The sequence below is a fragment of the Eptatretus burgeri genome, chromosome 14 (genome assembly GCF_056783735.1).
Source record: "Eptatretus burgeri isolate ZD-2024b chromosome 14, Ebu_testis_v1, whole genome shotgun sequence".
In the NCBI taxonomy this organism is placed as follows: Eukaryota; Metazoa; Chordata; class Myxini; order Myxiniformes; family Myxinidae; genus Eptatretus; species Eptatretus burgeri.
The window spans coordinates 45795423-45822336 of NC_140974.1; the positions used below are offsets into that span (position 1 = coordinate 45795423).

At 41.6% G+C, this 26914-nt stretch overlaps 1 protein-coding gene across 4 annotated transcripts; it reads left to right on the forward strand.

Annotated features, from left to right (window-relative positions):
* The first annotated feature begins 2289 nt into the window (after positions 1-2289).
* NEXN (nexilin F-actin binding protein) lies at positions 2290-26265 on the forward strand. Of its 4 annotated transcripts, XM_085854632.1 has the most exons (14): positions 2293-2587; positions 3404-3466; positions 3586-3651; positions 5313-5525; positions 6866-6935; positions 7239-7387; positions 9486-9593; positions 12510-12698; positions 14839-15048; positions 17788-18009; positions 18704-18892; positions 21670-21777; positions 24731-25268; positions 25516-25630. In XM_085854632.1, exons 3-13 carry the CDS (start codon positions 3625-3627, stop codon positions 25244-25246), a joined length of 2001 nt encoding a protein of 666 aa, XP_085710758.1. In that variant the 5' UTR covers positions 2293-2587; positions 3404-3466; positions 3586-3624; the 3' UTR covers positions 25247-25268; positions 25516-25630. The 4 variants fall into 4 exon arrangements, with proteins under 4 accessions (XP_085710759.1, XP_085710757.1, XP_085710760.1 ...); XM_085854633.1 differs by lacking the exon at positions 3404-3466 and having other exon boundaries at positions 2290-2587; positions 24731-24974; positions 25516-26265; XM_085854631.1 differs by lacking the exon at positions 3404-3466 and having other exon boundaries at positions 2290-2587.
* The last annotated feature ends 649 nt before the right edge of the window (positions 26266-26914 follow it).

Genomic DNA, 26914 nt, shown 5'->3' on the forward strand with positions numbered 1-26914 from the left:
CAATCTTTTGAAATATCACGGGTTTATTGGTTTTTGGCCCCATCTCTGGATGGTGAAATAATAACTTCAAAATTAAAAAAACCATTCTCAGATCTGGATCTTCACCAAAAATCAAATAATGTCTTCGTTTTTCACAAACCCAACTCATCCACCAAGTTTTGTCCGAATCCATCAACAATCTTTTGAAATATCACGGATTTATCGTTTTTTGGCCCCATCTCTGGATGGTGAAATAATAACTTCAAAATAAAAAAAAACATTCTCAGATCTGGATCTTCACCAAAAATCAAATCAATTCTTCCTTTTTCACAAACTCAACCTGTCCACCAAGTTTTGTCTGAACCCGTCAACAATCTTTTGAAATATCACGGGTTTATCGGATTTTGGCCCCATCTCTGGATGGTGAAATAATAACTTCAAAATTAAAAAAAACATTCTCAGATCTGGATCTTCACCAAAAATCAAATAATGTCTTCGTTTTTCACAAACCCAACTCATCCACCAAGTTTTGTCCGAATCCATCAACAATCTTTTGAAATATCACGGATTTATCGATTTTTGGCCCCATCTCTGGATGGTGAAATAATAACTTCAAAATAAAAAAAAACATTCTCAGATCTGGATCTTCACCAAAAATCAAATCAATTCTTCCTTTTTCACAAACTCAACCTGTCCACCAAGTTTTGTCTGAACCCGTCAACAATCTTTTGAAATATCACGGGTTTATCGGATTTTGGCCCCATCTCTGGATGGTGAAATAATAACTTCGAAATAAAATAAAAACATTCTCAGATCTGGATCTTCACCAAAAATCAAATCAATTCTTCCTTTTTTACAAACCAAGCTGCCCACCAAGTTTTGTCTGAACCCGTCCACAACCTTTTGACATATGCTCTCAAACAAACAAACGAACACACCGACAGGAATCAAACCTCCAGGGCTCCGTTTACCTTGAGTGGTGCAGGTGATGAATGATATTACCTTCATTTTAATCGCGGCCATGTTTAAACACATCATTGTTCAAATCGCTTATTGTTTCTGCTCTTTGTCATTACAAATCATCTAATTCTGAAGTTCTATTAATTTGTGTTAAAAGTGTAAACGTTGCACATGTTACTGGTTTTGATGTCAAGTGATAAAGTTAACCTTGTGGTTGGTTTGTTGAACGAACTTTAAGATCGTGGAAAATGAGGAAAACAGGATTACGATGACAAAGGAAAAGGGAGACGTGGTGCGAGCAGCTGAGCCTGTTCTGAAGATGGATGATGAAAGGTGTGGAGGAAAACATGGGAAACATTTCGAGAACAGGGCGAAGGAATTGGAGGGAGGGGAAAACCAAAGGGGTTTGGGGAGGAGAACCAGAGGGGATAACTCGAAAGGAATGGAAGACCAGAATGAAATGGAAGGGATGGAAGACCAGAACCAGAATGAAAGAAAGGAATGGAAGACCAGGAATTAGGGGGGTGGGATAAAAACCAGAGGGGGGGGGAAGCGGAGGATAGAACCACAGGATAGAACTAAAGTGGGAAAAAGCAGAGGGGGGATACCAGAAGGGAGAACCAGATGGGAGAACCAGATGGGAGAAACCATGAGAAGGGAGAACCAGAGAGCAGAACCAGAAGGGATGGTGGAACCAGAGGGATGGTGGAATCAGAGGGAACGGAGGGGGGACCATAAGGGAGACAAGAGGGTTGGCAGAGGGGAGAACCATGAAAAGGAAGAACCAGAGGGATGGTGGAACCAGAGGGAAGGGTAGAACCAGAGGGAACGGGGGGGGGGACCATAAGGGAGACAAAAGGGTTGGCAGAGGGGAGAACCGGAGTGGAAAGCAGAGTGGAGAACCATGAAAAGGAAGAACCAGAGGGGAAAACCTTGCAAAGGGGAAAACCACAGGGGAGAAACATGAGAAGGGAGAACCAGAGGAGATAACCAGAGTGGACAGCCAGAGGGGGAGACCCAGAGTGGATAGCCAGAGGGGGAGACCCAGAGTGGATAGCCAGAGGGGGAGACCCAGAGTGGATAGCCAGAGGGGGAGAACCAGAGGGGATGGTGGAACCAGAGGGGAAAACCCAGAGGGAATGGTGGAACCAGAGGGGATGGTGGAACCAGAGGGAAGGGGGAAACCAGAAAGGGGAAAACCAGAGTGGAGAACCAGAGGAGAGAACCAGTAAGTCGGAGAAGGAAAACCAGAGGGAATGGCAGGGGTGGAGGAGGAGAACGAGAGGCGAAAGGATGGTGAGAGGTTAGAGGAGGGGTGGTGAGAGGGGGGGAGGATCAGGGAGAATGAGAGGGGAGGAAGGGTTTGTCTGTGCAGTTGGCCTAACTCTGGAGGAATGTGGCCGCGGCAGTAAGCAAGACTTTTATGGAAAGTGGTGCCACAGCTGTTGCAGAAAGGATGGGGGAGCTGGTTGTGGCCTTGTGTCAGAGCTTTAGTGGCTTGCTGCGATCCGCCACGCCAGATCTCTTCTAACTGCCACCAGAAAGTCGTCATCACAACCCATCGAATTCAAGGCCATCATAACCGGTCACCCGGACGGTGTCCATCAACGCGGCGCTCACAGAATTGGCCACCAGGATAGAGTAGTGCGTGAGTACCTACTATTTATTTTCCTTCTTGATGATTACAAACTCCAAACCGGTACGGCTTCGATGAATGCCTAAATATCCAGCACATTGAGATGACACAAGCACAACAAGGCTTTACATTTCACCTTTTATCATTCCAGAGTTGTTTCAAAGTGTTTATACCTGTTGTTCAAATGTAAGAGCTGTTGGTTGATTCAATGGAATATCCCGCATGTTGAAGTCTATGCTAAAACTAGTCAAGATGTGTAGCTGTGGGAATAGTATTCCGTTTGAGTGTATGAAAGATGAAATGGAAAGGGCGACCAAGAGTCTATAATCCAGGTAAGTTACCGACTGTTCTCATTGTGTACAAATGATGTCCAGGACTATAACAGTTTGAGTTGCTATTTGCATGTTCATGGTCATATCCATTTATATCATGAAGGACTTCACCAAAATGGCAGACATTTCATCGCTTGCCGTGTCTGCCAACTGACGTCCATCGGATAGAAACCATCTCTTCTCTTATATACCATTTCATTCTCTTCATCAGTTATGTCTTTCCCAATATTTAAGATGAGTTAATGATGTATTGCTGTAATTGTGTTCACATGGCAACTTTCACAGGTAATGAGAATTTGGCTAAGTTGTTCTACAACTATCCTCGGGTGTAGTTAGTTGTGATGGTGATCCCTGTTGCACGGTGGATTCAGTATCAGATGATGCTTGGCTCCATTGATATGGCTCACCGACATGATACAGTAATTTAGCCCTGAGCAGAAGACAGAGCTGACATGTGGCTAATAGTGTGTGTTTCTCTGTGCCTTTAAATAACCAGAGGAACAGCTGATTGCTTGGGACTTTGGATATTTATAGGGAGGGGCACCAGGCAGTTCTTGAGGTATGGCAGTTAGTCATCAGAGTAGAAAGACAAGTATATGTTCAACCATGACCCTCGTGTTTTTATATCTTTCCAACAACAATGGCTTACCGATAACAGCCCTCTCTCTTTTGTTCCAGAATCTACTCTTCCCACTGTGATTCCACCAACTTGCAGCCATGGCAGAGGTTGCACAAAAAACCGAGGTGAGATGGTGAGATGGTGAGCTCATCTCACTGCAATGACATTTTTGGATGTCCTACCGATCTCGCCTCTTAGCTATCTAGCCTGGGTTTGAATCCCAACCCAGCTATAAACTGCCATCCCGGTGTTTCGCAGGCAGGGAGAGGCATCACCTTATGTGTGTGTGCCGTCCCTCGGATGGACATTAAATGGGGCGTCCCGTCTGCCGGCATTAATTGGTGGACATTAAAGATCTCATGGTGTCCTTCGCAAAGAGTAGGCGGACTATCGCCGGCACCCTGAACTAATTACAAATTGCTGTCCTGACTGACTGCTGGGAAAGCAATGACAAACCACCCAACATAACCCTTGCCTAGAAACTGCTTCAGAGGCACCAACGCTCTGTGGTTGAGAGTATGGGACATATCATCCAACGCTCTTTTGAGAGTATGGGATATTTATCGCTCTGTTGAAAGTATGGGATATATCATCCAACGCTCTGTTGAGAGTATGGGATATATCATCCAACGCTCTGTTGAGAGTATGGGATATATCATCCAACCGTCTGTTGAGAGTATGGGATATATCATCCAACGCTCTGTTGAGAGTATGGGATATATCATCCAACGCTCTGTTGAGAGTATGGGATATATCATCCAACCCTCTGTCGAGAGTATGGGATATATCATCCAACCCTCTGTCGAGAGTATGGGATATATCATCCAACGCTCTGTTGAGAGTATGGGATATATCATCCAACGCTCTGTTGAGAGTATGGGACATATCATCCAACGCTCTGTTGAGAGTATGGGATATATCATCCAACGCTCTGTTGAGAGTATGGGATATATCATCCAACGCTCTGTTGAGAGTATAGGATATATCATCCAACGCTCTGTTGAGAGTATGGGATATATCATCCAACGCTCTGTTGAGAGTATGGGATATATCATCCAACGCTCTGTTGAGAGTATGGGATATATCATCCAACGCTCTGTTGAGAGTATGGGATATATCATCCAACGCTCTGTTGAGAGTATGGGATATATCATCCAACGCTCTGTTGAGAGTATGGGATATATCATCCAACGCTCTGTTGAGAGTATGGGATATATCATCCAACGCTCTGTTGAGAGTATAGGATATATCATCCAACGCTCTGTTGAGAGTATGGGATATATCATCCAACGCTCTGTTGAGAGTATGGGATATATCATCCAACACTCTGTTGAGAGTATGGGATATATCATCCAACGCTCTGTTGAGAGTATAGGATATATCATCCAACGCTCTGTTGAGAGTATGGGATATATCATCCAACGCTCTGTTGAGAGTATGGGATATATCATCCAACGCTCTGTTGAGAGTATAGGATATATCATCCAACGCTCTGTTGAGAGTATGGGATATATCATCCAACGCTCTGTTGAGAGTATGGGATATATCATCCAACGCTCTGTTGAGAGTATGGGACATATCATCATCAACTCCTCAGTTTCATTTACATGATGTTCCAGCTGCTCCGTACAGGTTGTGTTGAACTCATTACCAAGCTGAGAACAAACACAGAGTCGAAAAGTGAGGATAAGTTGAGAGTGCTACAATGAAATCACAATGCCACCATTGCATTTTGTTCCCTAGAATGATGAATTCCGTGGATGAAAAAAAAATGTATACTTTGCAGGAGCTGCTGTCATCTGGAAATTCTACGACACAGACCTACGTCCCTAAAGTGACAGCCTCTGCGATCGGTCATGGCGAAGGTAACGTGGCACAGCGGTTTGAGAATGCACGGCAGTCTCGAGAAGAGCGAAGCAGGAGACGTTCGAACAGTGAACGGCAGCGGAGGAGCGAACAGTTTCAGAGGGAAAAAGAGCGAGCATTACGCAAACAAAACGTAAGGGATGGCTCACCTGATAATAACCATCGAGAGAACTAAAGAGTTCTAGAACACCGAACCCTGCACGGTGTTCAAGTATATCATTCAACTGAAATAAAATAATGATTTTACTCATCGTAAATAAATAATTCCGGAAGTTTACTGCCGTTGATGTCTTATGCACCAGCTTATTTAACATGTTGAATTAGTTATTCGTGCCTGTTGTTTGTGTGCTTGTAAGGATCTAGGCTCATGGAGGAGCAAAAAGGACCAAGATGCAGCAAGTTCACAAAATAACAAAGGGTATGGAGGTTTGGAGGCATGTTATGCCTGGTGTTGGCTTAATGGTTAGGGTGGTGGGCTTGGGATCCAAGGATCCTGAGTTCAAATCCTGCTCAGCTGTTGAATTAATACCAGGTGGGGTTGACCCTGACTGTCATCCTCCTGAGGTCGGCAAAAATTAGCTTGCTGGTCTATTGTGTCAGAGTGATGACCTATCCAGATTGTGCCCAATAGTCCAGGAGACTGCTTAGGCAGCAACAATGCTCTGCACAGAGTGTGGTTCTGATGGATGGTTTGGAAGCATGTGGGGGGGGGGGTCTAGAGGGATGTATGGAGGGCTGGAGGGATGGACACAAGGAGGAAAGGGAGGATAACACAAAAACGATTAGCAATGGCTTGGAAAGGAACAGACTGGGAACAAACCAGCAAGTATAGAGGAGATTGTGGAAGCGCATGTGTGAGTATATGAGGCAGTGTTGTGCAGTGTAATTGAAAGACTGAAGTGAGGAGGACGAGACAAAGGAGACGGACACGATTCCACAAGCAGAAGAATGAGGAGATAAATTAATGCATGTGGACAAGCAGCTTGGACTTTGGGAGGGTAAGCAGTTGGGGGTTTCTGTGTGACCTTGAGTGGTTTGAAAGGGACAGATATTGAAGAGAGCAGGAGGAGCAAGGCCTGATGTAAGCTTGAATAAAATATAGCACCCACCAACTTGCCACCTGCCGATGGGTTAATGACAGTCTCTGTTAATCCACTTCCTACTTTGAGATACCAATGATGTGGAAGGCCTTGTTTTGGACCGCCTCAATAGGAGCAAGCCACGTGATCATCATTTATATAGAATTTGACATTCAGGAACTTCTTTTTCAAGTTTTCTCAATAAAGTATGCCTTTATGTTTGTAATGGTTACAATCATCAGTTACGTTCAGTTACAATCATCCGACATAATAATGTGACGTTACATTTGTCGATATTTCATGTACCGGAACATCGGCCTCTTGCATTGATGATCTGATGTTTACGATTCAAGAACCAAGAAAATGGTGGAAATAAATAACGTTTTATCCACAGATTGAAGAATTACTTGCTTCGGATGAAGAAGAGCACTCACAAAGCAAGACATATATTCCAAAGTTTTCCGGCAAGTTTTGTTTTCACTTTTTCTGAATCCATCCATGTTCATCTGAAGATTTTATGAATTCGATTCGTTTACAAGTCAGTAACTCATTTTCATTTCTATTACATCGTAGGGATTCCACGTGAAAAGGAATTTTTTAGGAGAGATGCTGCACATATTAAAGGGACATTATGACAAAGAGGACACATGAACAAAGGACATGGGATTCCAACTTGAACCTCATAGTATTAGTGGATAATAATGTGTACTCGGCCTTGTGCAGGTCGATATTGTGAATTGCATTCCTGGTTGTTCCCTGTATTTCAGGAAAGGTGCGAGGCAGGTTTGAGGAGATGGCGAAGCAGAAGGAGGAAGGGGAACGCAAACGGGCCGAGGAGGAGCGACGCCGTCGTATCGAGAGGGACATGGCGGAAAGACTTCTGCTTGAAAGAGAACTTGCCAAAAAGGCTTTACAGGTTGGAAGATTTGTTCTTATTTACAGGTACATTTTATGAATCCATGGAATAACCTAAACCTGGATATTAAAAGCAAGTAAACTTTTCTCTTATCATACTCATTCTAACAGCATACCTATTACAATAGGGGTAACTGGTGGATATACCGTCAAGGACAGGTAATGGGGTGGAATGTCATTTGATAGGTTTGGAAGGCATTAGAAGAAGAAACGACCACCAAAAACAACCACAGCACTGATGGACTTTTGGATGGAAAGTTACACTCACCAGTCACCACCACCACGTGAAGGTTAAGCTTCATGCACCACTCACCAGAATGCTATGACAACATCTTGCATGATGAATACTTTGACAAAAGTCTACTTTCTACTGTGTGGAATGGAATGAACGAAGTTGGAAACAGTTATCTGGTGTAACCTTCCATCCAAAAGTACAAATTAAAGAGTAAATTATGATTATGGTGGCCTTTGGTTGAGCAGTTAATTAATTATTTATTACTCGACTGGCTGGTGTGAGTTTGATTACCGCAGTGGCAAATCCAGGGGGGTTTCCTGGTTGCCCGGAACTCCCCCCCCCCAACAAAAATATATTTACCATTACAGTGGCAACCCCAGGGGTTCCCTGGTCACCCAGAACTCCTTCTCCCATGAAAGTGTGCCACAAAAAAGACCAGAAGCCTCAGAAAAACTGTATCAATATAGTACCTAATAAACAATAAACCACTAACGGCTCACAGTAATTTATTTGGAAAATTTATAATTTTCTGTTATTTGGAACCCCCCCACCCAATTCCTGGATTTGCCCCTTTACGGTGACCGTTCACTCTTGCGAACCTTCACTTTGTCATGTGTGGTGAGTATACCAAACCATCCGCCCCCCACACCTCTCCCCCCCCCCAACATGAGTTGAGGGAAGGAGACCTTAATCCCATAGTGCACTGGAAAAAGGTTGCTTTGAGAATTATTGTTCATGAAAATCTACTTTTACAGAATTAAATAGATTTCTAAGGTGTTCTTTATTTTAGTTTTATCTTTTCATTTACCAATAATTATTGGTAAACTTTCAGTTTAGGCCACTAATGATGTCATTATCCACAAATACAATTGTTCATATTTCTCTTGGAGCATTTTCTACAGAAGTACAGTCAAAGAAAGCTTAGAATAATATTTCAAAATGGCTGCACAAGTAAGTCTCCAGTGAATCAGAGGAATCCGAAAAATAATGAGTAAATTTTTGGCCTCTAACTGGAATTAGAACAGATTATAATCTTACAAAGATTATAATCTTACAAAGATTACAAGCTTACAAAGATTACAAAGATTAAAATCTTACAAAGATTATAAGCTTACAAAGATTACAAAGATTATAAAATTACAAAGATTATAAGCTTACAAAGATTACAAAGATTATAAAATTACAAAGATTATAAGCTTACAAAGATTACAAAGATTATAAGCTTACAAAGATTATAAGTTTACAAAGATTACAAAGATTATAAGCTTACAAAGATTATAAGCTTACAAAGATTATAAGCTTACAAAGATTATAATCTGTTCTAATTCCAGTTAGAGGCCAAAAATTTACTCATTATTTTTCGGATTCCTCTGATTCGCTGGAGACTTACTTGTGCAGCCATTTTGAAATATTATTCGAAGCTTTTTTTGACTGTACTTCTGTAGAAAATGCTCCAAGATAAATCTGAACAATTGTATTTGTGGATAATGACATCATGAGTGGCCAAAACTGGAAGTCAGGTTCACAGCAGGCTGGAATTTTCATGCAATGTCCCATGTTTTAAGGTAGTGTGTTAAACAAAAATAACACTTTTGACATTATATTGAGTCACAGTGTACAATAATATTTCTCATTTGTAACTGAATATGTTCAGTCTTTGTTTTACACATGTAAATGGGGGGGGGGGGGACCAATAACGAATGTAGTACTAATCCATATACAGAATTATAGATTTTAATCTGTGACGACAAGGCCTCAATGTTAAAACCTCATTGGTGGATTTTAATTTATTTACCCTTCTCGTCTTCTTTCTGCAGCATACCTTGCTTTTCAGCAAATAACATCACTGATCTTTCACTGGCAGGACAAAGATGATGAGGAAAAAGAAGAAGCATTTCGAGTTTCAAAAGGAAAAGATGAAATTGATGCGAACGTTTCACTAAGCCTGGCTGAGCGGCTCATTCTACTACAGGTGACCTTCTTGGTTTGTGTTGTGCTTGCCTAATCCTTGCTGCCTTCCAATCTGATGTTTACCCCCTTACTACCTAACACAGCAAGCTCTCAAGCTTATGTTGCTAAACATTCTCAACTTGGTAAACAACCTCTTGCTTGGGAAAGTTTATTTTCTTCAACATCTGGTGGAAATTATAGATAAAGCAAACCTTCTGTGCCAAATATTATCCACCCAAAAAGTTATCTCTTGAAAAACCTGAGCAAAAAATATAAAATAAAACCAGAAAGCATCTCAAAATGCAAAGCCCGTCCATATCCGCTTTGTACTTCAACTAAACTTGATAAAGACAACGGCTTTAAAAACAGTAAAATTTATTAATTCGAGTTTTCCATATTCTCATCAGAAAGGCTTGTTGAAAATTTGATGACAACAGTTCAAAAGATAAAAATAAGTTATGGCATGGACATGGACACACACACACACACACACACACACACACACACACACACACACACACACACACACACACACACACACACACACACACACACACACACCTGTGTGGGGGCCTGACTAGAGTTGCTAGTAACTTTCAAGGCTTCCTAGCAGTATGACACCTCGAGTTGACAAGGAAAGAACCATGTCATACCTACAACTTCAGCATGTTTTTGATACCGGCATAATTACAAACAAGAGTCCATTACTTAAAGTAAGTCATACAATTACAATCCATCCATTGTTTGAAATTTCATAAAACTGGTCCCTGGAGAAGATCTTTGAATGAAAAATAAAAAGATGAATAAACCCAAAAACCTTAAAAAAAAATTAAAAAAAAAATTACTGCTTCTCCTGTCAAAATCGGTCATGATGTCTTGGTAGCTGTGGACACCACCTTGATTGCTCAGAAAGGATTCATGGGATGTGGTCACAAGTATTCAAATCATAATTGCTATTGCATATAACATACGAGCAAGGTACCTGTGCTATGCATTTGAGGGGGCTGGACAGCCGGTTCGTGAAGGACTTGGGCAAAAAAAAGTTTTCTGTAGCTGAGCCCAACAGATGTAAGGTGGGAAATATTTCAATGATGTTGGTGAATTTCAATGATGTTAAATATGGAATGCTGTCCATATTCGTGATCCACGAATGTCACGGCTGGAAACCTTCATATAAATTCCTCATTCTGCTTTAAACTCGATCTCTCTCCATTTTCATTCTAAACAGCATCATTCCAATCACAAATTAATACTATACCATTAGTATAACAAAATACAAAGACTCGTGAGGTCAACGAATGTGGACGGAATTCTCACGTGACACCAAATACGGACGGATCTGCTGGTGAGAAAGGATGGATACAAAACACTTCGTACGAATCGAAAATTCAAATCATAATTGTGTTGAGAAGTTCTTAATGGTTAGGGTAGTGGGCTTGGGATCCTAGGGTCCTGAGTTCAAATCCCGCTCAGCTGTTGAATTAACACCAGGTGGGGTTGACTCTGCCTGTCATCCTTCCGAGGTTGGCAAATTGAGTGCCAGCATGCTGGTATACTGTGTCGGAGTGGCGACCCGTCCAGGATTGTTCCCAATAGCCAAGGAGACTGCTTCGGCGGCACCAACGCTCTGCACAGAGTATGGTCCTAATGGATGGATGAGAAGTTGATGAAACCTCCCACCCACATTAAAATGGACAAAAGTGGGGTTGTTCGGATGGAAACTCGAAATCACATTTGTACTGAGATATTATCAAACCATCAAATGTTTCTGCGGAACCCGTGATTGTGCTTACTTCCGGATGGGGACCAGCTTCGTACGGATCAAAAGTCAAACTCATAATTGTATTGAGGTATTTCCGTTACCTTCCACCCACCTTGGAACATCCGCTGGGACCACAAAACATTCCACAGAAGGTTTGATGGGGCTAGCCCCAAAACTGAGGGAGTAGTTCAGGGTCAGACGGACAGACAGACGGATGGATAGACGCTCCTGCTTTGTAATACAGATAAATAATTGGTTTTCTCCATGAAAATCCATCAACCTCTTGATGTTGAAAAACAGTCCATTTTGAGTGGCCTTTGCTGGCCATTTTATTTTTCAGAGATACTTCTCCTGCACAACGTTGAAGGAAGGGTGTAGGCCTATCGATGTTGTATGCTAAATATCAGACCTTCTAGAGAAGAAATTGCTCAATGAAAAATTTTGAAAACCACCAACATCCAATAAGTCTGCCGAACAGCTCAACCGACAGCAAAGAAGACACTTTTACTTTTATTTTAATTTACTTTTATTTTGCTGCTTTTGCACCACCTGTCAGCCATTTCCATGAAGGGAGATGATTCTTGGGGAAAATATCTCTCCATTCTTTATCCTGGTGTCCAAAAACATGACACTTTTTCGTTCAAATAGGACAATGTGAAGACATATTGGCATTTTGATTGTTCGATGGCTGATGACGATATATCCAATTTTGCATGAGGTTCTGGAGAAGACTTTTAAAATTTCTTTGAGAAAATTAATAAATCCAAGATGGCTGCCAAGCCTTTTGACAAATCAGGTTCATTGAAGGATATACATGAGATATGATGACTTGAAAGGTCCTTCATAAAGGTTATCAGTATACTGGTCTCCAAGAAATAGGACTGGCAATATTTGAAGGAAAGAACAAAAAAATCCCAGCAACAACAATAAATAGTTTACAGCTCAGAAACCGAATGTTTTTTTTTTGTTTTTAAGGTTATAAAAAGCAAGCTTGATATTAGAAATTGCTTTTGGCTCTTTAACAGATGTAATTTATTCTGTCACATTCTCAGTTCAAGACCAAAGTTATTCTCCTCTTTACTGGCAAATTGTCATTTTAGTTGTAAGTGGAAAATTGCTCGAGTTGATTGAAAAATGGCTCGCGCTGGTGAGAAGCATCATGATGTTTCTTCTCAGAGTCCATCGACGTCCAAGGAGTCAGTGGCTGGTCATGGTGGCTCGAGCTCTCAGCCTGGTCGACTGATGCTCAGCTTTGAAGAGCAGGAACGACGGCGGCGGGAGGAGGAGGAGTGGAAGGCCGAAGAAGAGGCTCGGCATCGCATTGAAGAGGAGAGACGGTCTTTCGTTGAAGCCCGTAGGAGCCTGGTTCGTTTGAACTTAAACTCATCTTACATTAACCATTGGATCGGTTAACTTATTTTTCATTTCTTTAAATTTTTCCGAAATTTTATCTCTCGACTTCACTAAGCCTGAAACTACAACACCAGTCATTGGGTGTGAAAGACCATCATGCGGCACCAGTGATGTGACGCTTCCAATGGTATCACTTGAACATCCTTGCTCAAGATCTCAGAGGTTAATTTTCGAAGGCGATGACTTGATAGGTACCAAAGGCAAAAATTCTTGCACACATGCAAGATCTGAGATTTGGGAGCAACCTTCCTTCATTCACAAGAACGTTGTGTTGTCCAAAGAGTTTATCTGAGGTGCAAAGTTCATTGAGGTTGATCTTTTGTCCAATTGAAATGCATCAAATGCTCAGATAAATCACATTCCACACTGTTTTCCCAACGTGGTTGAGGGTCATAAATTTCACTTGTCTAAATTGGTTCGGTATTGTATTCACTGTGCAAGCTGAGAGACGAACATATGATTTACTCGTCTGGAAGACTTGCGTCGTTTACCTTTGAAGGTCTGTGGTGCACACTACCTCGACATCCTGAGGGTGTTCTAAGAACAGGCTCTTCGTCCATTACTCCATTCCCAATTCATGCCTTCATTTAAATTGCCATAGTGGGATTCGGAGAATTGCATGCACTTCTACTTTATTCAATGATCATCATAACTTTTAGAACTGTTCGGATAAGTTGATTGCCTGTCATTGGGCCTATTCTGGTCCAATGTATGTTGTTTTGATTTCTTCTGGGTAAAAAAACAAAACGCTGCAAAATAAATACGGATTTCAAGGTGAGCTTAGAGACATGATCTGGCCAAGCCAGGTTAAAGTTGATAGTCATGAGATCCATGAGCTTCAGAGACTGGACTTTATCCAAAAGGCTAATCACAGAAATATATTGGGGAATTTGCGTGCCGGCCCTTCGGGCATATTCTACCTTCCAAAAGATTCCCTTGGTGGTGCAGTGATGTGAAAATGTTCATTCCTTTTATCATATTTATCATAACAACAGGTTGAATGATGCATAATAACTTTGTCCATGTTTACAACTAGCGGGCACTTCTCTGCTCACCACTCCATATCATAAGATAAAGGAAGATGATTTGTCATCCTGGCTACCATCAAAGGGGGTGATATTTCTGCCATATGTCAATTTTGGAGTTTCGGTGACGTCCACGTTTGCTCCATTATAATAAGATATAGGAAGATATATCGGTGTCGATAATAATGGGTTTCGAGACTTCGAGAAAAATACTTTCCTGAAACAAAGCAATAAATACTTGTTTGTGCTATCCACTAAGCTATTCGTGAGTGTCAGGATAGATGGATAAGAAGTTCGGAGTACCTCTTGATTACATATTCAAACTATAATTGCAATCAGGAGAGCACAACATCCATAAATAAAATATATATAGAAATGAAAATAAATAAATGAAAAAAAAATACAGGTGAGCGACCCGAGACAATGGGGAGGAAAGGTAATGTTGTATGCCGACAGACATCAAAGCCGATACACCAGAAAAAATCACAGAACCATCAGAAAGCATCCGTAAATGAAAAAGTATAAATAAATAAATATATATATATATATATATATATATATATATATATATATATTGGTGTGGTTCTACAAAACTGCATGCCTCGAAGGCAATGGCACCCAACATACAGTGATCCCCAGGCAGTTATTTTGTTTGTCTTCGTCCAGTTAGACCTTCCTCTCATGTCTAGTGGGTTAACGAGATGAAGTGCGTTGTGTGGGTCTAATATTTTTTTCCTTCCATTTGGGGGTTTTGGGTGGTGCTGCCTTTTTAAAGGTAGGATTTTCATATTCATCTCAAATTGTCTTGAGGGCATTAAGTCATTAGCAACAATGTGGATTGACATCATGTGTAAACCACATAAATTAGAGCAGGGAAATTACTGAGTAAACTGGGGTTTCTTTAACTGACATCCCAGAAATGATAAACTCAGTTTCCAGCAGCTTGAATCCACAAAACCTAGGATACCAGTCTATGGTGTCCTCCACTCTCGGCCACCACTAATTATGCAGTCACCATACTTCCCGATCTGATTGTATGCAATAGTGACCAATGTATCTCCCACCAGGCTACAGAAGAGGAGGGAGAGGCAGAAGAAGAGGAGAAATATGGAGTGGGATTGCCTGATGTCGTGCCTTCCCAGCGTCTTGACCTTGATTTTGAGGAACTTTTGCGGCGTCGTATCGAGGTTGAGCAGCAGCGTGCAGAGCAGGAACGCCAAGTGAGGATGGAAGAAGAACGCAAAGTTATGGAGGAGCAGAAACTACTGATGGAACCTGTAAGTCCAACAATATTTTACTTCGATATATATATATATATATATATATATATATATATATATATATATATATATATATATATATATATATATATATATATATATATCAGTGATGGAGATGATTTGGCGTGATGTGATGTGACAAATCCTGCGTTGCATGGTTGATCTGATTTATTACTTGGTAACCGAAGGAAGGCTTTTTGATGTTGAACTGGACTGCTAGAGTTTTTTTTTGTTTTTTTTTTATCTGTAGGATTTGTTTATTCATTGTCTTGTGTTTTACTTGCACTTTAAATGCTCATTCATGTGACACATGGTCAATTAACAAAGGAGGTCATTGACCCTCAGCTTCATATATTTAACCAAACCAGGAATATCAATAACATAGTGTTGGAGAAACTACATGTCATGCGTTCTTTCTGCTGTGTCGAATGATATTCGAGTTTTTGCAATGAGGCGATGAATAGATTTACAATTTCTGAATGAAACGGGTGATTTCGCGACAATGAGTTCCCTCCACATTGAGATACAAAAATATAATTACCCTCGCTGGAGGAGAGGGTGTTGCGTTTATGTTCGTTTGTTTGTTTGTTTATTTGTCTGTTTGCTTGTCCGCACAGAACTTTCGTCTTTTTGTCCGCAATTGCTTGTCGGATTGAGGTCAAGATTTCACCATAGGAGCAAAGTGCTGCAATGTGTTATTGATAATTATGACGTCATAGGTCACGTGGTGTGGCAGCCATGTTGTAAAAACGGGAAAACTTTTGACCTCTGCATCTCTGAGATCACACCAAGGAAAAAATTGAAACTTGGCACATGGCAAGTACACATTCCTCATGGGGAATGTGATTTTTATGATGTCATAGGTACCTTCGTTATGACGTCATAATTGCATATGTAGAACGTTACATCTGATCCGTATGAAAATTTTCGAGGGTCATCTTGGAATAAAATGGTCCCAAATTTTTTTTTTTGATTTTGTGATCGGTCACGTGATTCGGCAGCCATATTGTTAAAAAAAAAACCTTCAAAAATATTCTTCTCTGAAGTGGCTGAACAGATTGAGGCGAAACTTTACACATATGACCGTCTATTCACAAGGAATAAAAGGTTCACACATATGACATCATATGTCACATGGTTTGGCAGCCAAATTGGATTTACCCTAAAACCTAAAAAAAATTCTTCTCCAGAATGGCTGGACAGATCGAGGGGAAACTTCACACAAATGTTCCTCAAGCCATGGGTGTACAAGTTTGTTTAGGAATAATTGATAGGTCACATGGTTTGGCAGCCATATTGGATTGAAGAAAATATTAAATACTGTTTTCTCTGGAACCCCTTAATCAATCGACATGAAACTTCACATTTATCATCTAGTAGTGATGGGGAATATGTCTTAAATTTTAACTTGATCGGACGCATGGTCTGGCAGCCAAAAGTATTTAATTGTTTTGATCTGGGGTTTGTGTTTTTTTGACTAAAGCTCACTTGGCTGTGCCTGGATGGGTTTGATAGTGGAGGAGTAGCAGCTGAAATGTGAATCCTATCCAGGTTCCTCCTGATGACTTCATCTTTGCTTTTTGCTTGTTTGGGTTCCTTGATTACTCCAATGCAGTACCGTATATATATTTGGTCTTCCATTTGATTTGAATTTAATTTATTTTAATCCCATTCTAAATTTAATTGAATAATGAATAACAATAATTAAAAAAACGTTATAGGTCAGGGTCAGGTGTCCAATCAAAGTGGGGTTGCATCAAAGTGGGACGTCTTGGTACCCAGTCATCACTGCCAGCATTTGTAAAGTGACAGTTCTAGTTATGTCTCTTATTAATGAAGTAACACACCAGCACACAAAATACACCACACAAAACTACACAAACACCACACAAAAGTTCCGGCGAGGGTCTGCAATCTGTATTTGCTCTTTTCCTTGTTAGGTATTGTAAAGATGTATAATCACACCTGACGTCACTGGTACTCCATTCTAAATACGTATGGAGAAACAAAAATGTATTTTAGCCAGTAAGCTTGTTGGAGTCTCAGAAGAGTGTCTTAATTGAATTAACACTGATAGTTCCAGAATACTGTTTGAGTTTATCAGGGAAAACCTGAGAACTACTCAACACATACATTCTCTGATTGGTATGTACCACAATCTGTTGCAGAGCATCGGTGCTGCCGAAGCAGTTTCTTGGTAAGAGTAATACTGGGTGGTTTGCAATTGCCTTCCCAGCAGTAGTCAGGGCAGGAATTTGGAATTTGTTCAGGGTGCTGTTGCAAAGGACAACGTGGGATCTTTGACGTCCACCAATGAATGCGAGCAGACAGGACGGCCATTTAACATCCATCCGAGGGACGGTACACACATTGATGAATCACTCTGCCTGTGAAACACAAGGATGATAGTTTATAGCTGGGTCGGGATTCAAATCCAGGCTCGACAGCTTGGAGGTGAGTACCCGTACATCTAAGGAGTCAAGGCCATCCTGCCACTCCCAACACATCCATAAGTAACAGCAAAGTGATTCCACAGTGCACCTTTTTACCCAAAAGTTAGAAAAATGAGCATTATTAGATCAGATAATTCTCAACCCCCGACACTTCACTTTCTTGTGTGAATAGAATGCACAATTAATCAGTGAGTCTCCCAGTAAATTCACTGGTGGCAGCCATGTTTCGCAAGACAAGTCTCGTCGACTTTGTTGCCCACGTGCCGATGATGCTGTATTGCAGGATGTGGTGAACGAGAGCTATGAGGTAAGAAGCCGCGAACAAGACGAGATCCGGAAGTTGAGCCGGTCAGGAACGGTGAAGGCGAAAAGCTTGAAAAACAAGTTTGAGAAGATGGAGCAGCTCTCTGAGGAGGAGGTGCAGAGGAAGATTGCGCAGGAGCGGGAAAAGCGCAGAGCCATGGACGAGGAAGTACAGGAGCGAGAGGTGAAAGATCTCCACATGGTGAGCGTCGAGTTCCAACTTCCGTCTCTTTTTCTGTCTATCCGAGTCACGGCAAAATCCCATTTTACTTCTGTATAGAAATGCACTTCAGTTTAAATACGTTATCAACCTGTACTTCGTTTTCAATAAATACCCCATGTTTCCACATCCACCACGATATGTGACCATCATGTCTGGTACTTTTTGGACTTCAATCACGGCCATCCCAATTTGCTCATAAGATGGCGGCAGACTAGCTTGTTATCCATTTTATGAGTTGCTGCTCTTGGTTGGATTCAATCTCAAGTCTGTAAGGTGCTAACGAGGCTGGTGCATTGTGGACCATGTGCTTTCCTTCAAAAGAGCCATTTAACTGCACCTGCCATCTCCAGCAAGGAAAAACATCCACTCTATAGCACCTTTGGTGTTGTGATTGCACTCGATCACCTGACTCCAAACCTCAGCAACTTCAATTCCAAAGTGCCTTGACTGTTTTTTCAAAAGAATTGTAAATGTTCTCATAACTATGAAAGTGCTTATAATTGTCAGGACAATTGCAATACCCAGCCATTACTCTGTCAACACTGGTATGTAGAATTCAAAGTGCTTGTGTCAGCCTTTGTTCCTCCCAAAGGCCGATGGCCTGCAAGGTATTGGCCTAACATGAACGTCATTTGGAGTCTTCCATTTCCCATGGGATTGTTTCTTGTTATAGGCTGAGGAGGAGGAGGAGGTTGAGGAGCCACAAGTGGTGGAAAATCCGAGCGTGCAACGAAATGGCATGCGTGCTCGAATCCTGGAGATGGAACGGACTCGGGAGGCTGAAGAACAGAGGAGGATCGAAGAACAGAAATTGCTGCGCATGCAGTTTGAGCAGCAGGAAATTGATGCAGCTTTACAGCAGGTACTTTTTGATGCTCCATGTAGATACACTTTCTAACAGAATTGCTAACAAATTTTAAATTGTTGTCTACATTGTGATCTCGTAGATATAAGAGGTGCAAAAGTGGTTTATCGATTGGTCAAAGCAAAAGGATGACCGTTATAAGAAGGGTTATAATGGGTGGTGTTTGTACTTGAAGCTTGTTTATTGAAATTTACTTTCAATTGACCTTTTAATTATTGTTGGTGTGGACTTGGTTAGTCTGAGCCAAAATGTTTTTTTTTAACTAATGTAGAAAGTTGTGCATGATGGTGCATTTACTGTGAAATACTGTAAATGAGTCTAACACAGCATTATGACTTGCGGCAACAAACAACAGAAGGGAAGTGGGGAGAGGAAAAAGCACATTAACATGCAAGTAAGAGGGTTCATTGAGGTAGGGTAAATGGGATATAAAGGATTGTGACCAGAGATGGTGATGAATGGCTTTCTTGAAGCTCTGTCGGGAACAATGACATCAAACTGCTTCAGGAAGGCAGTTCTACAAATGGAAGAGAACATAAACAAAAGAGTGGAGGTGAGAGATAGAGAGAGAGAGAGAGAGAGAGAGAGAGAGAGAGAGAGAGAGAGAGAGAGAGAGAGAGAGAGAGAGAGAGAGAGAGAGAGAGAGAGAGAGAGAGAGAGAGAGAGAGAGAGAGAGAGAGAGAGAGAGATAGATAGATAGATAGATAGATAGATAGATAGATAGATAGATAGATAGATAGATAGATAGATAGATAGATAGATAGATAGATATGATATGATATGTGATGCTGGTTCCCAGCCCATAGGAGAGGGTAGTACTCCACTGTGTTATGGACAAAGCCTTGCAGGCTACGAGTAGTTCTTAGTTGTCAAGGATCAACTTCGAAAGATGGAGGATGCCCAATCTCTGGATGGCTTTGGAGAGCAGCTTTGTGATGTGGTCGGCCCAGGAATGGTCATGGTTGATGGCGAGGCCAATAAGTTCACGAGGATGAACTTCCTCCAGTGGCTGACTATGGAAGTAGAAAGGTGGGTTCATTTGACAATCCTTCTGGAGTGTCAGGGTGAGAGTGACATTTGTCAGGATTGGAAGCTCCATTTATCAGACCAGCATTAAATCAAATCCAGATTTGTATTATTTTGTATGCAGCTTGCGGCTGCTGGTTGCATCATTGCTGGGAATGTGGCTGTGCCACTGATGCATTGCCCCCGTTTCCACTAAGCTGGTATTCATTTTGATGCCCTCGAAAGGATGACAGGCTGAGTCAACACACCTGGTGTTATTTAACGGCCCAACATTGGCTCAAACACAAGGCGCTAAGATCTTAAGCCAACCACCTTAACCGTGAAGCCAACAGCAGGCTTATGAACTCCAGATCAGCATAGTGATACAGCTGTTGGCTGCGAGTCAGTGGGATGGGGTATTCGATGTTGAATCATCTTTTTTTTTAAATAGAAGAGGGGGTTTTAAGGGCATCAGATAGGTTTTTAATTTAGATGAAAAGCAACACTAGGCCAAAAAATTGCCTTTGATCATTCGAACCTCAACTGGGAGTGATAAGGAGAGGGTTCCATCAATAGCAACGTGCTGATTGGGTAAGTAGAGAAAGTCAGAAAGCCAGGTATGAAGGTGTAAAATAGTTGTTCATTCCAGCAAACAACTAGTAGTTTGTATTAGCTGTACAACAAAACTAAAACCACAAAAATAAAATGCTTAAAATGATCTCTCATAAATTCTCACAAAGTAGAGAACTGACATTTCAGGCCCTGCCCTTCATCGTGGTAAAAGAGGGGCCTTTTGCTCCAATGAAGGGTAAGACTCGAAACGTTGGTGCTTTGTGATCTTTTACGGCAGATAACTTTAACTATCTTAGTCTCAGGTATTATGGTGGCCTTGTAGACCACAGGCATTGGGCTTAACAAGCAGATCATGATTCCAGAGTGGGTGAAGTGCTTGAGATATATCCAGGTGGGTGGTATGGACATCCTCTTTGAGATTTTTGGCTTGAGATAAGCTCAGAGAGAAGCAGCCGCATGTCCAAGTTGAATGATCGGATCTGAATCCAAGCGAATGGTCAGAGATCAGGCTATTTGAAAAGATGAAAGACATCAAGAGCTGTTTTTACACCATTCTTGCAGATGGAAGTGGTTTACTTACTTCCAGGCAGACAGGAGCTGGTTAAAGGATGAGGACAGGCTGAAGAGTGCAGACATAGCCAAGGAGAAGCAAGAGTAGCAGAGCAGGCTTTCAGAACATGGGCACTGATGCCATCTGGGCCCGTCATCGATATAGAGTCGAATCTGGACAGGAGCTTTTTCTACCTTCTTGGATGTGAAAGATACAGAATCAATGGGTATGAGAGGGTAACGAGGGAACAGAGTATGGAGGATTTGGTGCATGAGATTTGGAGGCAAATAATGGGTCAAGCACTCTGCCTTATCTGGAAGAGCATACGCGGTGATGCCATTTCAGGCGAGCGAGGAGGATCATGCACTCGCGATAAACTTGACAAGGCATCACCATGACAATGAGAAAGGGGACCAGGTGAAAACTTCAGGCTTGAGACTTGTAAGATGCTTGCAGGCTTGCCTATGGAGTGGGCTCACCTTTTGCATGCTTTAGCAATTGACCTAAAGTTGGGATTGGAGATGACATCAGAGAGTCTTGCACCACTTTCTTTTCAAATTCTGTCCAAATGCTCACCCCACTGACCCTTCAACTTCAACTGACCCTCACTAAAATATGTCCTTTCCCTATGCCACATGTTCTAAAGACAATTGAGGAGGAGGGTACAACAAATGGAGTGGATGGTGCTGGTTTGAAGGATGAGGCCCTGTGCTCTGGGGCTCCATGGTTCAAACAACCTCTCAAGAATCTCCAGGTGAAGTTATCTACTAGCATTATTATAATGGAAATCTGATTTTAAAAAAACATGCATAGATCCAAGATTTTTTTCTGAACCCAGCCGGCCATCCGACAATGGAAGACACAATTTGAAGGTTGTCTAAAATATCCGATAAACTTTAATTCATTTCTTGGCAGAAAATGAGAAATTGTCACCAAAATTGTGTGAAAAAGGGATTGAATCACAGCATTCAAGTTATAGGGATGGAAATGTTGATGTTGGTGGGAAATGCTGATGATCAATACCTATACATAACATTTTTTTAAATGTAAAAACAGAGGGATGAAATTAAAAAAAAACAACCAAACCAGGTAGGAATGACACCTCATTACGATGCCACAATCCTCATGGATTACCATCACGACATCAATTGACATTTCACTTTTGTTGCGATATTGTGATGGAACCACAAAGCCAACTTTGTTATTTGAATTGTTTTAATACTTGTTTCAGTTGATTTCGGTGATGCTTTGGATATGTATCGCTTTTGGAATGGTTCTGTCCAGTGTCCATTTCCCCACCTCACAATCCTGGCCTGGTTTAGTTGAGTCCACATTTACGTTTGATTTCTTTTCGTAATAAAACAATTAATATTTGATATATATTTTTTAATTTGGGGTTGTGTGCACTAGCCCAGAGACAAAGTAACTTCCTTGCATTGGAATCGGCATCATGGCTTCAGCAGTTATTGAGGTAGGTTGGGCTACAGTTTTACATTGTTTTGAGAGAAGAAGAAGTACAAATTGGTGTTTCAGCAATCTCCCAATGTTGTACTTTAACGATGTATTCTGGTATCTTTTTAAGTCTTGGTAGTTCAGAAAATGCTCGAGAATATAAGTTATGGCTTTTAAATGCTTATGACTTCACTCTTTCGGAGTTTACGAGTGTATCACTATGTACACATTTGACTGGGTGGCCATTCCCACCCCCCCCGTATAATCCCTCTATATGGAGTACTACCATACTCCATGATATATGTATGAGAGTTTGTTTGCTAGCTTGTTTGTTTGTCCGTTTAAAACACCTTGGGCCAATTTCCTTGAAATTTGCTGTGCCACATTATTTTCAGGTCAGCGTCTTGATAAAAACTTTCATTTCTTTAACAAATTGATTTCTTAAGGGCAACAGAGCAGCGTAGGCCGGGTACCTCCCTCGGCAGGGAGAGGGAAGGAGCTTGGACTGCCCCTGGTCATTGAAGGTCGATGCTTTGTTGGCAATTCAACCTTTTAATTGCATTTAAATATTTATTTTCTGTATGCAGAATGAAAATTAATATACAAAGGGTCCACAGTCTCTGTGGGGTGACACGAAGTCTAAGTTTTTGCACAATCCTTTACAACCATCTAAAAATTTGGACCACCATTGCCATGTTGCACTCCCAAGAATTTTGCTACAGGTGTAAAACATCCATTTCTGGGTTCTGGAGTTTTTTTCTGGGTGTTTCTTCCCCTCACCCTTTTTACCTCTGTTGTGTCCTACCTTTCTGTTGGTGCATTTCCCTCCTTTCCACTGTGTTGATGTAATGACTTTGCTTATTCATGACAATCTCAGCTCACCACAATCTTCTTGATGCCCGAACATCTAAATAACCTAATCTTGATCGGATGACCCAACTTGTTTCAGATACCTTATTATTAGCACAAATATATGATTGGACGACACAAATATATGCTCAAGGCTATTAGGATACACGCCTCCAATTTGGTGTGGTTTGCTTTCAAAGGAAATGCCTCAAATTTAGTTCGCAGCTTTAACAATAGAATATTTTTTTGTATACTTTGTCGAGGCTCATAAGAGCTAACACACAGAACGTATAACAAAAGGACAAAGAGACAAGAGGGGCGGGAGAGGGAAGCACAACAAAAATAGGGAACAGAGACGTGAGATCTATGGAAGGGAGAGGGATGGGGCGGGGTACATAGGGTAAACAAGATGGACACGACAGGGACTTTCAGGAAGGAAAGCAGGGAATTTGAAGGAGATGGGCTTGGGGTGGATTCGTGGTGGTAGAAAAGATCATGGCTTCAGATGGGGGAAGATATGAGATAGTAGTGAACAGCTACTTTGAAGACCTGGAGGGAAGAGTGGGATTGAAGAGAGTGTGGGAGTTTGGTCCAGAAGCAGGAAAAAAAAAGAAGAATGAAAGAGTGAAGGTGAGCAACAATTCTTCATTTTGGTAGTTTTACCAGAAGGGGGTTGCTGGCAGACCTTGAGCACCCTGTGGAAATATTGGGGGGGGGGCATAGCACAAACAGAGAAAAAAGGGGGGTGGGAGGCCAGAAAGACAGAACGACCGGTGGAAGACAGAAAGACCACTGACCTGCCTGTATTGAGAGTAAGAGACTCCAAGACTTAGCTTCATCGCGGGAGATACCAATGATCCTAAATGCCTTGGTTTCCACAGTATGGAGCCGAGCTGGGTGAGGAGCAGGAGCACCAGCCCAGATGGGAGAACAGCACTTCATCAGGCTGTGGATGAAAACTTTGTATGCGTTCAGGAGCTCAGATGTGCCAAGGAAGGACTTTGAATGATGGAAGATGCCCAGTCGGTGACTTAGCTTGGAGATGTGGCTTTCCCATGAAAGATCCTGGCAGATAGTGAGACCCAGAAGCTTGAGAGACAGAGACAGAAACAGAAGAATGGTGCTGGTGACTCTCATGACACTTGCAATTACCTTTGCATTAAACTCCAATAACATTTCCTCATGTTAATTGGCTTCGGTTTGTCATAAAGATTAGGTTCCCCCCCTCCCCTTCATACAGGTATGAGGACCTAATGCGCATATGCAGTTGGTAGTTTTAGAGCAGTACAGGTTCTTGCAGTTGTTTTTTTTTTAAGCTTTTTGGAGTTGGTAGATGGAGATTGGTAGTTTTGGAACAGTACGAGTGGTGGTTGTGCAATTATTATTGTTTTGATTGGTTCTTGCAGGTGGTAGATGGAGAACCTGTGAGGTTGGTGGTACGGGTGATGGCTGAACTGGAGCCAGAGGTGACCTGGTGGTTCGAAGGGGAACTTCTCAACGATGGAGACGATTATCGCTACGAGAAACGTGACAATGGAATATACTCTCTCTTCCTACACGAGACGTTTCCTGATGACACAGGAGAGTTTTTGTGCCGTGCAGAGAACTTGCACGGCTCAGCCGCAAGCTCTTGCCTCCTCACAATCGAGAGTAGGTGTCCGTGTAAGCAGTCTGACGACAATCACGACAGTGATTGCCACAGTAAACAAGTGCAACTACATCCCGTCCACGACGGTGATGAAGATCATGATGCTCATGTTGTAGACAGTTATTTGTGTGACGTTGGACAGAGGTGTAATGACAATGATGATGAACACCATTCTGATAGTTTTGTTGTCGATGGCTCTGAAGAAGTTATTTCTGATCATGATTCTTGCGCCAAACTTTTTCAAAGCAATGACTCTGATGAAGATATCAATTAAGCAAGTCGCACACTTTTCAGTGGTACTAAGACATTTGATGTTTGTCTTTGTTTTTAATGATTGCCATTAAGCTGTAAAGGTGCTTTCCTATCATTGAACAATCTTATCACAACTAATAATAACTATTGCCATTGGCCCAATAATCCTTCATCCTTAAAATATTGAAATGAAAAGGCCCAACAAGGTTAAGTTAATTATTTGACTGCAGTGTCCTCTGTTCCTGCTTTCTTTCTGTCTCATTTCCAATCGCTTTTCTTTTCTTCTTTCAGCTGATGATTTCTGAACTCTACTGCAAGGTGGCCCTTTCCATCGTTCCAATCTCCAGTAACTCAGTTTCTGTCTCAATCTGTTCAACTCTTCACTCCCTTAACTGCATCAACACTTTCTTTCTTTATATTCTTCTGGAAATTTGGAGGATTTGTTTCTGTAAAACATCCAGAGGAAGAAGTTACCTTTGGTAATCAATCAAGGACTATTTACAGTCAGACCATGTGAAGATCTCCACCTTTTGCAATTCAATCAATTAGACCCGCCTTCTCACCTGAAAAACCTTTATTCCTTTGCGTCCACAATCACGTGTGATGCAAATTACATGTATATTTGAAATAATTAGCACGATGTTGGAATAAACTCGAAAATGCAAGATTTAAGCTCATTTCTCGGTAAAGAATGTCTGTCCTGTGCAACCTTTACCCATCTCAAAGCTGATTGATCTTTGTTCTTAAAAGTTGTCAAAATAAGTAAGGTCTCCAGATGTAAAATAAGTGCAACCTTCTCAGCTTGTATCATTCAGAAGATTTTAAGGTGGTGGCAGTACATGGAGTTGGTGGTTCCCCAATGGACTTTCCTCACCAAATCTAGACGATAGGCCGAATCCAGCCTGGTTATCCAACAACACTACAACATTTGTGTAATTATTTTAGCAACTTAAAATCGGTTTAACTGCATTTATAAGCAAATATGACTTGTATTTGGTTATGTCAAATAAAAAATAAAAATAAAAACTTTATTTACTATCATGTCTTCGTATCTTGCTTTTTCTTTTAAACTAGTGGCACGAATTTGGAATTCGATTGCACACAACATACTGGTTCAGCTATGTCGATAAGTGCTTGTTCCCGAGATAGCTCACCTTCCATTGTTTAAATGTTCAGAAATTGATTAGATGCGCTGCAGATCGATTTAATAGTTCGGGAACGAACAATGGAGACATCCCTCCCCCTCTTCTGCGAAGAGCAAGAAGAACCCTGCCGTCCCATGACTCATGATGTCAACAACTCCCCTGTGGCTGAGCGGGGGATGGAGCACGAGGGCACGAGTCATGAGTCACGCCGGGAGCGGGGAAAGGATGGGAGAAGGATAAGAGATCTTTTCTTTTGTTCGTGTGGGGCAGAGTTGGAGAAGGGAGTTGTTCAGCCGTCGGGTCCTGCTTGGCTTGCGTTAGGGTTGAGGCTTTTTGCTTCGGCTGGCTCAGTGAGCTTTGGCTTCTGCTTAGCTCGGGAGAGCTTTTTTTGCTTCGAGCTGCTTTGCTTGGAAGAGAATTGAGTTGGTCGCTCGGCTCGAGCTGCGAGTGGTGGCTTCTTCTTCTTCTTCTTGGTTCGTGGAGCTCTTTGTTCTCCATTTTGGTTCCCGGATTGGTGTGACTCATCAACCTCTTCTTGGAGGTGG

What these genes read in the sequence shown, in the direction of transcription:
- NEXN (XM_085854631.1), top strand. Translation starts at nt 3,625, where the DNA reads ATGGCAGAGGTTGCACAAAAAACCGAG. An exon ending in GAGCATTACGCAAACAAAAC is followed by an intron (nt 5,526 to 6,865) that starts GTAAGGGATGGC and finishes TTTTATCCACAG; the next exon opens with ATTGAAGAATTACTTGCTTC. An exon ending in TTGAAGCCCGTAGGAGCCTG is followed by an intron (nt 12,699 to 14,838) that starts GTTCGTTTGAAC and finishes ATCTCCCACCAG; the next exon opens with GCTACAGAAGAGGAGGGAGA.